The following is a 17,667-nucleotide window of genomic DNA, read 5'->3' on the forward strand; positions in this document are numbered from 1 at the left end:
AAGAGGAAGAGAAAGAGAGCGAAAATGCTAGTCGTCTCCTAGTCTGACTGTACAGTAAAACATGTCTTTCTGGCAGGACCAGAAGTCTGATTGGGGAGAAAGCCAGGTTGTTACAGTAGACAGGAGAAAACAAGGCCAACAGTCCAGCCCCAGGAAATAGACAGTCATGTAAGGCAGGTTTTCCCAAAGTCTGTCCTGGGGCCGCCCCCTGGCTGCACATTTTGATACCAGCTGATACCAAAACACCAAAACTTTAGGGTAAAGTGACTTGCTCAATGGCACATCAACAGATGTTTCACCTAGTCAGCTCTGGGATACGAACCAACGCCCTTTTGGTTACTGGTCCAATGCTCTTAATCGCTAGGCTACCTGCCGCCCCTCAAGTGAAGTTGAAGCTGCTAAATGGCATATATTAAGTTGAAGCTGCTCATGAATAAAGATGAAAACCTGTTTTGAGGTGATTTTCTTACTCTTGGGTTCGGCATGTACTGGGATCTTCCTCAGCCTCTCCTCCTCTTCCTCCTCCCACTTCTTCCTCAGCTGCTTCACTGTGATGCATGATGGGAAAACAAGATGTGACTAGGCATGTTTACACACGGTCATGGCTCTCCAGCTCACCAAGCATCAAATACTTCCACATGTGCTGCTGCTAGTAGAGTCCTGAATATTACAGTCACTGTCGTTCTGTTTCCCCTCCAATAAGTCTGCATATTCTTCTAAACATATGTTTCACTTTATCCAATGAAACTATACTGATTTTTAAGTATACAATTGAAACCTCTTCTCAAGCAGACAGCCTGCAGTCCTGCACACACTCAAAATAACCCCCAACACCCTCCTACTCTTTCTCCCTTCTTCCCTCTCTTTCTCCATTCCCCTTCTCCCCCGTCTATCTTACTGATGTCTACCAGCCCAGGGCCCCAACACAATGGCAGTAGCTGTTTTGATAAACTCTCTTTCCATCCTTCTCCCGCCCAGTCCCCTCTCTCTCTTCCTCAATCCATCCCCCTCTCTCACACACAGCCACAGTCCTTTCCACCCTCCACTCCCCAACACTGACAATGTTGCAATCTACAGGCTATAATGGTTCTTGTTGCATAAACAATCCGGCCATCTCTGTAAGTGAATGAACACATAAGGGGGCCCTAAAGGGACAGGGCTACAGGTTTCTCTCTGTCAGACAGATAAAAGAGATTCAGACCTTTTTTCTCCTTCTCCTTGCGAGCTTTCTCTGCCTCCTCCTCAAGTTGTTTAGCTGCCACTGTGGAGAGAGAGATCAGAGGTTAGAGAGAGAGATTAAAGAGAGGTTAGACGGGGGTTAGAGAGGGGTGCTCTTACCAACATGATCACACAACGAATGCAGACAGTACAGGCTGATTGTACAGGTGATCATACATGACCAAACTATTGCAGGAAAGAAAGACAGACAGACATAACGTGTAATGTACGTACAGTCTGCATAATCATACTCTTCGTACCAGGGCACTGTGGTTTCCTCTGAAAGAACATTTGCATGCATGGTAAATACGTTGAATTATTAAAATGTGTCGTTTCGAGTTCCGCCCAATTCATTTGTTATGTGATGGGCTATTTACCTGATACATACATGATGACCTCAGTGGTAGTCCTCTCTCTGTCCACTGTTAGAGATGGTAACAGAAATGTAGATGTCTTAGAGGGCTGAACAACTACAGTACTGTACAGGAAAATCAATGTGTTTCCACTCAACTTTCAAAAACATTAGAAATGGCTTTGACAACATGAGTGTTTTGCTTTGGTTGTAATAGTTTATTGGTGACATATGATCATAATCTTTGCCAAGCTAAATTCATGCTTCAAATCAGAGAAGACTGGATTGAAAGTGATAGATCGTTGAGTCATGTCAGACATACGCTTGGTGTCCCAGTAATCTTGACCATGCTCTGTCAGGGTCTTGGAGCCAGCAGAGAGAGGTGTGTGTCCCGAGGGTCTGCTGTCTACTGGGCAGAGACAACACATACAAACCACAACACAGAGTCAACAGAGAAATATTGGCTCAGTCGTCTCGCATTGCAAATTAATGAGATTATACTGTACCACTACATTTTATTTTTTTAACTAGGCAAGTCTGATAAGAACACATTTTTATTTACAATGATGGCCAGGGAACAGTGGGTTAAGTGCCTTGTTCAGGGGCAGAAAGACAGAATTTTACTGTCGTTCGGGGATTCGATCAAGCAACCTTTCGGTTACTAGTCCAACGCTCTAACCACTAGGTTACCTGCCGCCCCTAAATTAACATGGCCTGCTTGTTTTTAAAGGTATGACATGAAAAAAAGCAACTCATAGGGAACAGAAAGGAACAGAGATGTCCTAATATATATACATACGTCTGTCCCAGCCCAGCTCAATCAGGAGTTTCTCCTCATCCTCTTCCAGACTGGGTCTTCTGGTCACTGGCTTCACCCCCTCCTCCTTCCATGCTGTTGTCTTGGAGGCCTTGGTAGCTTTGGGCTTTGTGACCTTAGGTGCCTTGGTGGCTTTAGGTGCCTTGGTGGCTTTAGGTGCCTTGGTGGTTTTAGGTGCCTTGGTGGCTTTAGGTGCCTTGGTGGTTTTAGGTGCTTTGGTGGCCTTGAGCTTCTTGGGTGCCTTGGTGGCTTTGGGTTTTTTAGTGGGTTTCGGGGCTTTGGGTGCCTTGTTGGCTTTCTGCTTCTTGGCTTTGGCCTCCTTCTCTGCGGCTTTCTTTGCCCTGGCTGAAAAGAGAAATGGAGAGAGAGAGAGAGAGAGAGAGAGAGAGAGAGAGAGAGAGAGAGAGAGAGAGAGAGAGAGAGAGAGAGAGAGAGAGAGAGAGAGAGAGTGGCTGTAAATGAGAAAGTGACCACCACAATTACTTCACCCCAGCCCCATCCAGAAAAATTGAGAAAGAGAACACAAGGTTGAAACAGAATATGGGACCACTAAATACAGCATGAAAGAGAGAGAGAAGTAGACAGCGGAAATCTCTCCACGGGTATCACTTTGCCCTCTCTTTCTCCCTCTCTTCTCCCCTATTTCCTGAAGGGCAGGTCTGATCACATTCCTCCTCTCGCACAGTGTTCAGTGGTTCAGTAATGACACATGGTCACTGCTTTGTTTTGGTTTCAGACCAAGCAGCCAGCCGGCCAAACCCGCTGTGTTGACATCCCTGCTGTCGACATCTGTCTAACTATTCCTGGTTGATTAGCTGTGGATAATGCTTCATTTGGTATATGTTTGTAGAAAGGTTTAGTTTGTAATGAAAAGTATTAGTGATTGCGATCCTTTGGAAAGAACTAGTAGGCTTATGGATTTGGAAAGAACTAGTAGGCTTATGGCTTTGGAAAGAACTAGTAGGCTTATGGCTTTGGAAAGAACTAGAAGGCTTATTGCTTTGGAAAAAACTAGAAGGCTTATTGCTTTGGAAAAAACTAGAAGGCTTATTGCTTTGGAAAGAACTAGTAGGCTTATGGCTTTGGAAAGAACTAGAAGGCTTATTGCTTTGGAAAAAACTAGAAGGCTTATTGCTTTGGAAAAAACTAGAAGGCTTATTGCTTTGGAAAGAACTAGTAGGCTTATGGCTTTGGAAAGAACTAGAAGGCTTATGGCTTTGGAAAGAACTAGTAGGCTTATGGCTTTGGAAAGAACTAGTAGGCTTATGGCTTTGGAAAGAACTAGTAGGCTTATGGCTTTGGAAAGAACTAGTAGGCTTATGGCTTTGGAAAGAACTAGTAGGCTTATGGCTTTGGAAAGAACTAGTAGGCTTATGGCTTTGCTCCATGCAGTGGAGAATGTAATACTGTGCACATGAAAAGTAAGTTTCATTGTTACAACTGGGCCCCGTCATACATTATCTTTCCCATTTTCGGTATTTTGAACACATTTATATTTTAATCTTCTTATAATCAAGGGTCTGGGTATGCAGGAAATCAACAAAAATCTTACATTTTTAAATAATATATTTAATCAGATTGCCAAATAATGCAATATTTTATCTAAACAGCATATTATATCACAGCTGGACTTGAGGTCATGAGACCTCTGTCACGTGTGCTCCCTCTCCGGCCTCTAGGTCACCAGGCTGCTCATTATGGCGCACACCTGTCACCATCGTTACGCGCACCTGCATGTCGTCAGACTCACCTGGACTCCATCACTTCCCAGATTACCTTCCCTATATATGTCACTCCCTTTGGTTCCTTTCCCAGGTGTCATTGTTTCTGTTTCATGTCTGAGTGCTGTTAGTGTTTCTTGTTTTGTATTATGTGCCGTTTATTTATTAAAACACTCCCTCCCTGAACTTACTTCCCGACTCTCAGTGCATGTCATTACAGACTGAAGTTGGTTCTGCCAAGAAAACACTTTTAGACCTCTAAGTGCATATCACAGTAATGCTCTCCCTCATCACTGAATTACTGTAGTGTTAGCCACACATACACACATGCAGATGCACGCAAACACGCACATACACCACACAGTTACTAAAAACCCATAATCAGCCACACACCACACCGTTACTCACAACTCCATTCAGCAGGGAGTCTTTCCACTTTTCCACTACGAAACAAACACGTAAAACGTTATAACTTTTTATCAGCACAATTAAAGTAAATACTCTCAGTCACAAGACAATTGTATATGTCAACATGCTTTTTAACAAATTGGTCTTCATGATGATTGGTTGATAATAAACTCTAGGGAGAAAACAAAGGGTCTAGACGTCAACCGTCTCAACCGAGAACATGTTGTTGACAGATAGCTAGCCGTGTGGTTTCTAAATGCAAAGCCAATGTTAGTTTTCCTATCTGTATGTGCGGCTTTGGCCTCACTGCACTGAGGGAAATGTCGAGAGGATGGCGAGAGAGAGGGGAATGGGGAAGAGGGAGGTAGAGAGGACGGTAAGGAGAGAAGGGTTGTAAAAATATACATGAAAAGGGGAAGGGATGGAAAGAGAACCCAGTGAACCATCGCTTATCACCCTGTTCCTGTCATGAGTCAGACCAGATGTATTTGCCCTCTATACAAGCACCACACTTAATAAGGATCTGCCCCTTTTTTAAATTTTTGCCTGAAATGACATACTCAAATCTAACTGGTATATTATTGGTACCATTTGAAAGGAAACACGTTGAAGTCTGTGGAAATGTGAAAGGAATGTAGGAGAATAAAACACATTATGTCTGGTAAATTATAATACAAAGAAAAAAAACAACCGTTCTTTTGTATTTTTTTTGTATCGTCATCTTTAAAATGCAAGAGAAAGCCATAATGTATTATTCCAGCCAAGGTGCAATATACATTTTGGCCACTAGATGGCAGCAGTTTATGTGCAACGTTTTAGACTGATCCAATGAACCATTGCATTTCTGTTCAAAATGTTCTTTCAAGACTGCCCAAATGTGCCTAATTTGTATATTAATAACTTTTTATGTTCAAAATTGTGCACTCTCCTCAAACAATAGCATAGTATTATTTCACTGTAATAGCTACTGTAAATTGGACAGTGCAGTTAGATTAGCAAGAATTTAAGCTTTCTGCCAATATCAGATATGTCTATGTCCTGGGAAATGTTCTTGTTTTTACAACCTCATGCTAATCGCATTAGCCTACGTTAGCTCAACATTCCCGTGGAAGGGACACCAATCCCGATGAAGTTCACATACACACACACACACTAGTGAACTGGAATGTTTCCTGTTTACTGTGAGTAATTGTGAGTCATTTTACAGTGAGATGCTTAAGGAGTAACTGACTCAGGCGTGTTTTACAAGACAATTCTACATGTCGGAACTGGCCGAAAAATATTTCAGAAAGTTCTGCTTCTCAGTTACTCTCCCTCTCAGGCCAGATAGAATCAGGCAGAGAGGTTTCAGAGAGGAACCCACAAAATATGGCGCTGTACTGTATGGCTGCCATTTTGTGAGCTCCAACCCAACTTTGTTATTTTAAAAAGAAAATGTTGATTTTCTTCTACTTTTTATTATATTATTTTCACAAAATGTATCCACTATCATTTCTTATAACCGACAAGAACTTCTGAACATCAGATCGGCATATTTACTTGCCTTAATTCCAGCTTCAACTTCAACTCATATGCTCTGGGCTCTTTCTGTAATTCTGACCCAATTTTTTGGGGTATCCAAAACTAAACACTGGCATTACACAGCTAATAGAGGGGGAGCCTGGCAAGATTAAGGCGAAGGGAAAACAGGCCACCTATTCACTCCATTCTTTTGGCCAATGTACGGTCACAGTTGGATGACCTTTGATCGTGGATTTGCTACTGACGGGACTCTCGTAACTGCAATATTCTCTGCTTTTCTGAAACATGGCTTTCGTACAACATGGCTACCCAACTCAATGGATTCTCCGTTCCCTGAGCGGACTGGACAGTGGAGTCAGACATGGGGAGGGGTTTGCCTTTTCATCAACAACAAAATGGTGACTGACTCGAGCGCAGTGGAAGTCTCGACCCATTGTTCACCGTCTTGGAATACCTGATGGTCAAATGCCGACCCTTCTACCTCTCGAGGGAGTTTTCAGCTGTTATCCTGACTGTTGTGTACATTACACCACTGGCCAGAAAATATTAAAAGCTGAACCTTAACGAACGGTACGAGGCTATAAACAAACAGGAAAACGTGCACCCGAAGGCTGCTTTTTTTGTTGCCAGTGATTTTAATACCTCTTCATTGACACATGATGCCAAATCTCTTTCACCACTAGCGTTGATAAAGTCCTAGACCACTATCACTCTACCCACAAGCAAGTATACAAGGACCTCCCTCGTCCCCCATTCGGCAAATCAGATCATGACTCAGTACTCCTGGTTCCTGTTTACAGGCAGAAGCTCAAACAGGAAGTACCCTCGACTTGCTTTGTTGAGAAATGATAATCAGAATCAGAGATTATGCTACAGGACTGCTTTGCTGGCGCTGATTGGAATATGTTCCAAGTCTTCGGCAATGACATAGACAAGCTAACCACCTTCGTCACTGGCTTCATTGTCACAGTGAAGAGCCACTGCTTTTCCAATCAAAAGCCTTGGATTAACACTGAATTTGGCGCTAAGCTAAAGGACAGTGCTACCACTGTCGCGGACAACCCTGAGCCTACGGCTGAGGACAGAATAAGTACAAGAAGTCCTGGTATGACTTCCGCAGTGTCATCAAATGAGCAAAAAGGATATTGGAATAAGGTTGAATCATATTACAAAGACTGCGACTCCCGCCGCATGTGGCAAGGTCAGCAGTCCGTTACAAATTACAAAGGAAGACCGAGCCGGGATCTGCCCAACAATGCTTCTCTACCAGACAAAAACAATGCATTTTATGCACGCTTCGACAATAACAACACCATACTGTGCTTGAGGGCTGCAACCGACCCAGAGGACTGGGTGATCTCGCTCTCAGAGAGGTTTTTAATCAGGTCAACACTTGCAAGGTCTTGGGGCCGGATGGTATTCGAGGGCAGTTCTTAGAGTATGTGCAGAACAGCTGGCAGGCATATTCTGTAGTCTGTCATCCCCACACGTCTTAAACTGATCATCATCAATTCTGTTCCCAAGAACTCTAAGGGTTCATGCCACAATGACTACAGCCTTGTAGTACTCACATCTGTAATCATGAAGTGCTTTGAAAGGCTGGTTATGGCACATATCAACTCCATCATCCCAGACACTCTAGATCCACTCCAATTTGCACACCGCACCTACAAATCTATAGATGACACAATCTCAATTGCACTCCACACGGCCCTTATCCACCTAGATAAGAGGAATACTATGTGAGAATGCTGTTCATTGACTACAGCTCACCAATGTTCCCTCTAAACTTGTCACCAAACCTAGGACCCTGGGACTGAACACCTCCCTCTGCAAACTGGATCCTGGACTTCCTGATAGGCCGCCCCCAGGAAGTGAGGTTAGGCAACATCATCTCCGCCACGCTCACCCCCAACACGGGGGCCCCACAGGGGTCTGTGCTTAGTCCCCCCTGTTCTCCCTGTTAATCCACGACTGTGTGGCCATGCACGACACCATCATAAAGTTTGGTGATGACACGGCGGTGGTAGGCCTGATCACCAGCAATGATGAAACCAACTACAAATCAAATCAAATTGCCACATGCGCCGAATACAACAGGTGCTTAGTTACAAGCCCTTAACCAACAATGCAGATCAATAAATAGAATTAATAAAATATTTACTAAATAAATAAAATAATAAAATAAAAAAGTAACACAATAAAATTACTATAACGAGGCTATATACAGGGGGTACCAGCACTGAGTCAATGTGCGGGGGTACAGATTTGTCAAGATAATTTGTACATGTAGATAGTGGTAAAGTGACTATGCATAGATAATAAACAGTGAGTAGCAGCAGCGGGATCAATGTAAATAGTCCGGTTGGCTATTTGAAAAATTGTTCAGCAGTCTTATGGCTTAGGGGTAGAAGCTGTTAAGGAGCCTTTTGGTCCTAGACTTGGCGCTCTGGTACCGCTTACCGTGTGGTAGCAGAGAGAAAATTCCATGATTTGGGTGACTGGAGTCTTTGACAATTATTGGGGCCTTCCTCTGACACCGCCTAGTATATAGGTCCTGTATGGCAGGAAGCTTGGTCCCAGGGATGTACTTGGCCATGTGCACTACCCTCTGTAGCGCCTTACGGTCAGATGCCGAGCAGCTGCCATACCAGGCAGTGATGCAATCGTTCAGGATGTTCTCGATGGTGCAGCTGTAGAACTTTTTGAGGATCTAGAGATCCATGCAAAATCTTTTCAGTCTCCTGAGGCGTGAAATGTGCTGTCATGCCATAATCACGATTGTCTTGGTGTATTTGGTCCATGATAGTTTGTTGGTGATGTCGACACCAAGGAACTTGAAACACTCTACCCACTCCAATACAGCCAAGTCAATGTTAATGGGGGCATGTTCGGCCAACCTTTTTCTGTAGTCCATGATCAGCTCCTTTGTCTTGCTCGTACTGAGGAAGAGGTTGTTGTCCTGGCACCACACTGCTAGGTCTCTGATCAGGCCTACCACTGTTGTGTCATCAGCAAACTTAATGATGATGTTTGGCCACTCAGTCGTGGGTGAACAGGGAGTACAGGAGGAGACTAAGCTCGCATCCCTGAGGGGCACCAGTTTTGAGGATCAGCGTGGCAGATGTGTTGTTGCCTATCATTGCCACCTGGGGGTGGCCTGTCAGGAAGTCTAGGATCCAGTTGCAGAGGGAGGTGTTTAGTCCCAGGGTCCTTAGCTTAGTGATGAGCTTCGTGGGCACTATGGTGTTGAACGCTGAGCTGTAGTCAATGAATAGCATTCTCACATAGGTGTTCCTTTTGTGCAGGTGGGAAAGGGAAGTGTGGAGTGCGATTGAGATTGTGTCATCTGTGGATTTTGTTGGCGCGGTATGTGAATTGGAGTGGGTCTAAGGTTTCCGGGATGATGGCGTTCATGTGAGCCATGACCAGCCTTTCAAAGCACTTCTTGGCTACCGATGTGAGTGCTACGGGGTGGTAATCATTTAGAAAGGTTACCTTAGCTTTCTTGGGCACAGGGACAATGGTGGTCTGCTTGAAACATGTAGGTATTACGACTCAGTCAGGGAGAAGTTGAAAATGTCAGTGAAGACACTTGCCAGTTGGTCTGTGCATGCTTTGAGTACACGTCCTGGTAATCCGTCTGGCCCGCGGCGTTGTGAATGTTGACCTGTTTAAATCTCTTGACAACATCGCTACCGAGAGCGTGATCACAGTCATCCAGAACAGCTGGTGCTCTCATGCGTGCTTCAGTGTTGCTTGCCTCAAAGTGAGCATAAAAGGCATTTCGCTTCTGGTAGGCTCACGTCACTGGGCAGCTCACGGCTGGGCTTTTCTTTGCAGTCCATGATAGTTTTCAATCCCTGCCACATCCAACGAGAGTCAGAGCTGGTGTAGTAGGATTCAATCTTAGTCTTGTATTGACGCTTTGCCTGTTTGATGGTTTGTCTGAGGGCGCAGCTAGATTTAATATATTTTTACAACTTTTTACCCCCTTTTCTCCCCAATTTCGTGGTGTCCAATTGTTAGTAGTTACTATCTTGTCTCATCGCTACAACTCCTGTACGGGCTCGGAAGAGACGAAGGTCGAAAGCCATGCCTCCCCCGAAACACAACCCAACCAAGCCGCACTGCTTCTTAACACAGCGACCATCCAACCCGGAAGCCAGCCGCACCAATGTGTCGGAGGAAACACCATGCACCTGGCGACCTGGTTAGCGTGCACTGCGCCCGGCCCGCCACAGGAGTCGCTAGTGCGTGATGAGACAAGGATATCCCTACTGGCAAAACCCTCCCTAACCTGGACGAGGTTAGGCCAATTGTACGTCGCCCCATGGACCTGGTTGGGATATGTACATACGGTCACTGTGGGGACGACGTAGTTGATGCACTTATTGATGAAGCCGGTGACAAAGGTGATATACTCCACAATGCCATTGGATGAATCCTGGAACATTTTCCAGTCTGTGCTAGTAAAACAGTCCTGTAGCGTAGAATCCGTGTCATCTGACCACATCAGTATTGAGCAAGTCACTGGTGCTTCCTGCTTTAGCTTGTAATTACTATACAAGGGAGAACTTTGTATGCATCTCTGTGTGTGGAGTAAAGGTGGTCTTTTTTCCCTCTGGTTGCACATGTGACATGCTGGTAGAAATGAGGTAAAACTGATTTAAGTTTGCCTGCATTAAAGTCCCCAGCCACTAGGAGCGCCACTTCTGGATGAGCATTTTCTTGTTTGCTTATGGCCTTATACAGCTTGTTGAGTGCAGTCTTAGTGCCAGCATCGGGTTGTGGTGGTAAAATGATGGCTAAGAATAATATAGATGAGAACTCTCTTGGTAGATAGTGTGGTCTACAGCTTATTATGAGGTACTCTACCTCAGGCGAGCAATACCTCAATACTTTTTAAATATTAGACATCGCACACCAGCTGTTATTAACAAATAGACACACTCCCCTACCCCTTATCTTACCAGACGAAGCTGCTCTGTTCTGCCGATGCACGGAAAACCCAGCCAGCTCTATTTATACATGTCGTCTTTTAGCCACGACTCTGTGAAACATAAGATATTACAGTTTTTTATGTTTTATTGTAGATCATCCAGTATATTTTCCAATGATTGCACGTTAGCCAATAGTAAGGATGGTAGTGGTATAAGGGCACAAGGTGAGACCCAAATGCAGACACAGGAGGCAGCTGTTTGAGCTCCAATATTTATTATAGCAAAGGGGGTAGGCAAAAGGCAGGTTGGGTACATGTGAGAGTTCATAAACCAGGTCAGAGTCCAAACGGTACAAGATGATAGGCAGGCTCGAGGTCAGGGCAGGCAGAGTGGTCAGGCAGGACGGGCTCAGAGTCAGGACAGGCAAGGGTCAAAACCAGGAGGGTGACAAAAGAGAGAGAAAAAAGCAGGAGCTGAGACACAAAAACGCTGGTTGACTTGACAAACAAGACGAACTGGCACAGAGAGACAGTAAACACAGGGATAAATACACCAGGGATAATGAGCGACACCTGGATGGGGTGGAGACAATCACAAGGTAAGGTGAACCAGATCATGGTGAGACAAGTGGAGGTTTACTCACTCGCCTACAAATTCTCACAAGGCACCCTGACCTCCGCCCCCTTTTTCTCCGTCTTTTCTTCACGCAAAGGATGGGCATTCGGGCCTGGTCTCAAGAAAGCAGTATATTCCTTGCGTCAGACTCGTTAAAGAAAAAATCTTTGTGCAGTTCGAGGTGTGTAATCGCTATTCTTATGTCCAGAAGGTATTTTCAGTCATGCGAGACGGTAGCAAATCAAATCAAATCCAATGTTATTGGTCACATACACATGTTTATCAAATGTTATTGCGGGTGTAGCGAAATGCTTGGGTTTCTAGCTCCAACAGTGCAGTAATATCTAACAAGCAATATCTAACAATTTCATAAAAATACACACAATGCACACAAATCTAAAGTAAAGGAATGGAATTAAGAATATATCAATATTTGGACGAGTTATGTCAGAGCGGCATAGACTAAAATACAGTAGAATAGAATAGAATACAGTTGAAGTCGAAAGTTTACATACACCTTAGCCAAATACATTCTCAGTTTTTCATAATTCCTGACATTGAATCCTAGTAAACATTCCCTGTCTTAGGTCAGTTAGGATCACCACTTTATTTTAAGAATGTGAAATGTCAGAATAATAGTAGAGAGAATTATTTATTTCAGCTTTAATTTATTTCATCACATTCCCAGTGAGTCAGAAGTTTACATACACTCAATTAGTATTTGGTAGCATTGCCTTTAAATTGTTTAACCTGGGTCAAACGTTTCGGGAAGCCTTCCACAAGCTTCCCACAATAAGAGCGGGTGTAACAGTCAGGTTTGTAGGCCTCCTTGCTAGCACGCGCTTTTTCAGTTCTGACCACAAATTTTCTATAGGATTGAGGTCAGGCTTTGTGATGGCCACTCTAATACCTTGACTTTGTTGTCCTTAAGGCATTTTGCCACAACTTTGGAAGTATGCTTGAGGTCATTGTCCATTTGGAAGACCCAATTGCGACCAAGCTTTAACTTCCTGACTGATGTCTTGAGATGCTGCTTCAATATATCCACATAATTTTCCTTCCCTCATGATGCCATCTATTTTGTGAAGTGCACCAGCCCCTCCTGCAGCAAAGCACCCCCACAACATGATGCTGGCACCCCCATGCTTCACGGTTGGGATGGTGTTCTTCGGCTTGCAAGCCCCCCCCCCCCTTGTCCTCCAAACATAATGATGGTCATTATGGCCAAACAGTTCTATTTTTGTTTCTTCCGACCAGAGGACATTTCTCCAAAAAGTATTATCTTTGTCCCCATGTGCAGTTGCAAACCTTAGTCTGGCTTTTTATGGCGGTTCTGGAGCAGTGGCTTCTTCCTTGCTGAGCAGCCTTTCAGGTGATGTCGATATGGGACTCATTTTACTGTGGAAATAGATACTTTTGTACCTGTTTCCTCCAGCATCTTCACAAGGTCCTTTGCTGTTGTTCTGGGATTGATTTTCACTCTTTTCACCAAAGTACGTTCATCTCTAGGAGACAGAACACGTCTCCTTCCTGAGTGGTATGACTGTGTGGTCCCACGGTGTTTATATTTGCGTACTATTGATTGTACAGATGAACGTGGTACCTTAAGGCATTTGGAAATTACTCCCAAGGATAAATGAGACTTGTGGAAGTCTACAATGTTTTGGGCTGATTTCTTTTGATTTTCCCATGAAGTCAAGCAAAGAGGCACTGAGTTTATAGGTAGGCATTGAAATACATCCACAGGTACACCTCCAATTGACTCAAATTATGTCAATTAGCCTATCAGAAGCTTCTAAAGCCATGACATCATTTTCTGTAATTTTCCAAGCTGTTTAAAGGCACAGTCAACTTAGTGTATGTAAATGTCTGACCCACTGGAATTGTGATGCAGTGAATTATAAGTGAAATTATCTGCCTGTAAAATATTGTTGGAAAAATTACTTGTGTCATGCACAAAGTAGATGCCCTAACCGACTTGCCAAAACTATAGTTTGTTAACAAGAAATGTGTTGATTGGTTGAAAAACAAGTTTTAATGCCTCTAACCTAAGTGTATGTAAACTTCCGACTTCAACTGTACATCATCAATAAGAAACATTACTGTGCAGCCGTATTCATTGATCTGGCCAAGGCTTTTGACTCTGTCAATCACCACACCCTCATCGACAGACTCGACAGCCTTGGTTTCTCAAATGATTGCCTTGCCTGGTTCAACAACTACTTCTCTGATAGAGTTCAGTGTGTCTAATCGGAGGGTCTGCTGTCCGGACCTCTGGCAGTCTCTATGGGGGTGCCACAGGGTTCAATTCTTGGACTGACTCTCTTCTCTGTATACATCAATGATGTCGCTCTTGCTGCTGGTGAGTCTCTGATCCACCTCTATGCAGACGACACCATTCTGTATACTTATGGCCCTTCTTTGGACACTGTGTTAACAACCCTCCAGGCAAGCTTCAATGCCATACAACTCTCCTTCCTTGGCCTCCAATTGCTCTTAAATACAAGTAAAACTAAATGCATGCTCTTCCACCGATCGCTGCCTGCACCTGCCCGCCTGTCCAACATCACTACTCTGGACGGCTCTGACTTAGAATACGTGGACAACTACAAATACCTAGGTGTCTGGTTAGACGGTAAACTCTCCATCCAGACCCACATCAAACATCTCCAATCCAAAGTTAAATCTAGAATTGGCTTCCTATTTCGCAACAAAGCATCCTTCACTCATGCTGCCAAACATACCCTTGTAAAACTGACCATCCTACCAATCCTCGACTTCGGCGATGTCATTTACAAAATAGCCTCCAATACCCTACTCAACAAATTGGATGCAGTCTATCACAGTGCAATCCGTTTTGTCACCAAAGCCCCATATACTACCCACCATTGCGACCTGTACGCTCTTGTTGGCTGGCCCTTGCTTCATACTCGTCGCCAAACCCACTGGCTCCATGTCATCTACAAGACCCTGCTAGGTAGAGTTCCCCCTTATCTCAGCTCGCTGGTCACCATAGCATCACCCACCTGTAGCACGTGCTCCAGCAGGTATATCTCTCTGGTCACCCCCAAAACCAATTCTTTCTTTGGCCGCCTCTCCTTCCAGTTCTCTGCTGCCAATGACTGGAACGAACTACAAAAATCTCTGAAACTGGAAACACTTATCTCCCTCACTAGCTTTAAGCACCAACTGTCAGAGCAGCTCACAGAGTACTGCAACTGTACATAGCTCACCTATAATTTAGCCCAAACAACTACCTCTTTCCCTACTGTATTTATTTTATGTATTTATTTTGCTTCTTTGCACCCCATTATTTGTATTTCTACTTTGCACATTCTTCCACTGCAAATCTACCATTCCAGTGTTTTACTTGCTGTATTGTATATACTTTGCCACCATGGCCTTTTTTTGCCTTATCTCACCTCATTTTCTCACATCATATATAGACTTGTTTATACTGCATTATTGACTGTATGTTTGTTTTACTCCAAGTGTAACTCTGTGTCGTTGTATGTGTCGAACCGAACTGCTTTGCTTTATCTTGGCCAGGTCGCAATTGTAAACTTGCCTATCTGGTTAAATAAAGGTGGAATAAATAAAAATGAGATGAGTAATGCAAAATATGTAAACATTATTAAAGTGACTAGTGTTCCATTAATAAAGTGGCCAGTCATTTCAAGTCTATCTAGGGCAGCAGCCTCTAAGGTTCTAGTGATGGCTGTTTAACAGTCAGATGGCCTTGAGATAGAAACTGTTTTTAAGTTTCTCGGTCCCAGCTTTGATGCGCCTGTACTGACCTCGCCTTCTGGATGATAGCGGTGAACAGGTAGTGGCTCGGATAGTTGTTGTCCTTGATGATCTTTTTGGCCTTCCTGTGACATTGGGTGCTGTAGGTGTCCTGGAGAGCAGGTAGTTTGCCCCCAGTGATGCTTTGGGCAGACTGCACTGCCCTCTGGAAAGCCCTGTGGATGCAGGCAGTGCAGTTGCTGTACCAGGCGGTGATATAGCCTCGACAGGATGCTCTCAATTGTGCATCTGTAAAACTTTGTGAGGGTTTTAGGTGCCAAACCAAATATCTTCTGGGTCCTGAGGTTGCGCCTTCTTCACCACACACTGTCTGTATGGGTGGATCATTTCAGTTTGTCAGTGATGTGTACGCCGAGGAACTTTAAGCTTTCCACCTTCTCCACTGCGGTCCCGTCGATGTGGATAGGGGGTTGCTCCCTCTGCTGTTTCCTGAAGTCCACAATCAGCTCCATTGTTTTGTTGATTGAGAGGTTATTTTCCTGGCAACATACTCCCAGGGCCCTCACCTCTTCCCTGTAGGCTGTTTCGTCATTGTTGGTAATCAGTAGCAGCAACATTATGTACAAAATAAGCTAAAAACAATGCAAAAATAATAATTGCACAGCTGGTTTTGAGCCCGTAAAGCGCCAGTCATACTCTCTGGCGCCATTACTACAGGGAGGAGGTCAGTGACCTGGCAGTGTGGTGCCAGGTCAACATCTTCTCCCTCAACGTCAGTAAGACCAAGGAGCTGATCGTGAAATATAGGAAACGGGGGGCGAGTACGCCCCCCATCCAAAATGACGGGGCTGCAGTTGAGGGGGTTGAGAGTGTCAAGTTCCTCAGTGTCCTAATCACTAAGGACTTAAAATGGTCTCTTCACCCTCAGGAGGTTAAAAAGGTTTGGCATGGGCCCTCAAATCCTCAAAACGTTATATACAGCTGCACTCACTATTGTGAGCATCTTGACTGGCTGCATCACTGCTTGTTATGCAATAGCACTGCCCTCAATCGCATGGTGCTACAGAGGGTGGTACGGACAGCCCAGTACATCACTGGGGCTGAGCTTCCTGCCATCCAGGACCTCTATATCAGGCTGTGTGACGGGAATGCCCGGAAAATCGTTAAATGCTCTAGCCACATCAACAGGTTCATGAACAGCTTCTATCCATAAGTTATAACAGCTAACAAAATGGCTAATCAAACTATCTGAGTTGACCCTTGTATTTTATATGTGGCACTGTCTCTATGCACACTCACAGGACTCTACACACTCATGCATACTGACACTCCAACACACACATAACATGCAGACATATTTATTCTGAATCTACACCCACACACTCACGTTGTTATGCTGGTGAATGAGGACCTAAAAGCGACTTAACTGAAACAGAGTCTTTATTCCAGTCTATAACAAAAACGATAATCCTGGATATAATCTCAGGTAAAGTCAAACAGGAAAACTGAAATCCTCTAGGCAGTAGAGGGGAACAACTGGATACGCGACCACAGACTGCAGGTCGCTTCGGGAAGGCGCAGGCCGTAGCTGATAAAGATACCTGCTCACACGCAGCATCTGAAGAAGGCAGAAACACGACAGGGCGGAACAAGGACACAGAACAGCAAACATCAAACAAGGATCCGACAAGGACAGAAGCGGAAAACAGAGGGAGAAATAGGGACCCTAATCAGAGGGCAAAATAGGGGACAGGTGTGAAAGAGTAAATGAGGTAGTTAGGAGAATGAGGAACAGCTGGGAGCAGGAACGGAACGATAGAGAGAGAGAGAGCGAGAGAGGGAGAGAGGGAGGGGGAGAGAGAGGGATAGAAAGAGGGAAAGAACCTAATAAGACCAGCAGAGGGAAACAAATAGAAGGGGAAGCACAGGGACAAGACATGATAATCAATGACAAAACATGACACACGTACAAGCATCATATAAACGTCTGCTACTCTGTCCATCATATATCTTGATGCCTAGTCACCTTACCCCTATTCATATCTACCTCTATTCCTCCAGTATCCATGCACATTGTAAATATGGTACTGGAATTGACCCTGTATATAGCTTCTTACTTTCTTGTTTTCTTTGTTCTTATTTTTATTTATTGTGTATTTTTTTCTCATTTATGTGATTTTTAATACTTATTTGACATTGATTACTGCATTGTTGGGTTTAGAGTCTGCAAGAAAGGCATTTCACTGTACATGTGCACGTGACATTAAAACTTGCAACTTGAACACAGCAATGTGTCTGTACTGATGTAGGATCTTAATTTGAGCC

The 17,667-nt window shown here is 44.2% G+C and overlaps 1 protein-coding gene across 3 annotated transcripts in view; it reads right to left on the bottom strand.

The window, feature by feature from the left end:
• The window catches only part of LOC124049132 (inactive carboxypeptidase-like protein X2), a 32,196-nt gene that overhangs the window by 13,201 nt on the left and 1,328 nt on the right, over positions 1-17,667 (bottom strand). The window contains exons 2-7 of one of the 3 annotated variants that reach the window (XM_046370495.1): positions 2,370-2,732; positions 1,893-1,976; positions 1,596-1,640; positions 1,453-1,497; positions 1,202-1,261; positions 471-548 (exon numbers count right to left, since the gene is read on the bottom strand). In XM_046370495.1, coding sequence (XP_046226451.1) covers positions 471-548; positions 1,202-1,261; positions 1,453-1,497; positions 1,596-1,640; positions 1,893-1,976; positions 2,370-2,732 — 675 coding nt within the window. Of the gene's footprint in view, positions 1-470; positions 549-1,201; positions 1,262-1,452; positions 1,498-1,595; positions 1,641-1,892; positions 1,980-2,369; positions 2,733-17,667 lie in introns of all 3 variants that reach the window. The other 2 variants (XM_046370494.1, XM_046370496.1) reach the window with 2 other exon arrangements.

This window comes from Oncorhynchus gorbuscha, linkage group LG11, assembly GCF_021184085.1.
Source record: "Oncorhynchus gorbuscha isolate QuinsamMale2020 ecotype Even-year linkage group LG11, OgorEven_v1.0, whole genome shotgun sequence".
Lineage (NCBI taxonomy): Eukaryota > Metazoa > Chordata > Actinopteri > Salmoniformes > Salmonidae > Oncorhynchus > Oncorhynchus gorbuscha.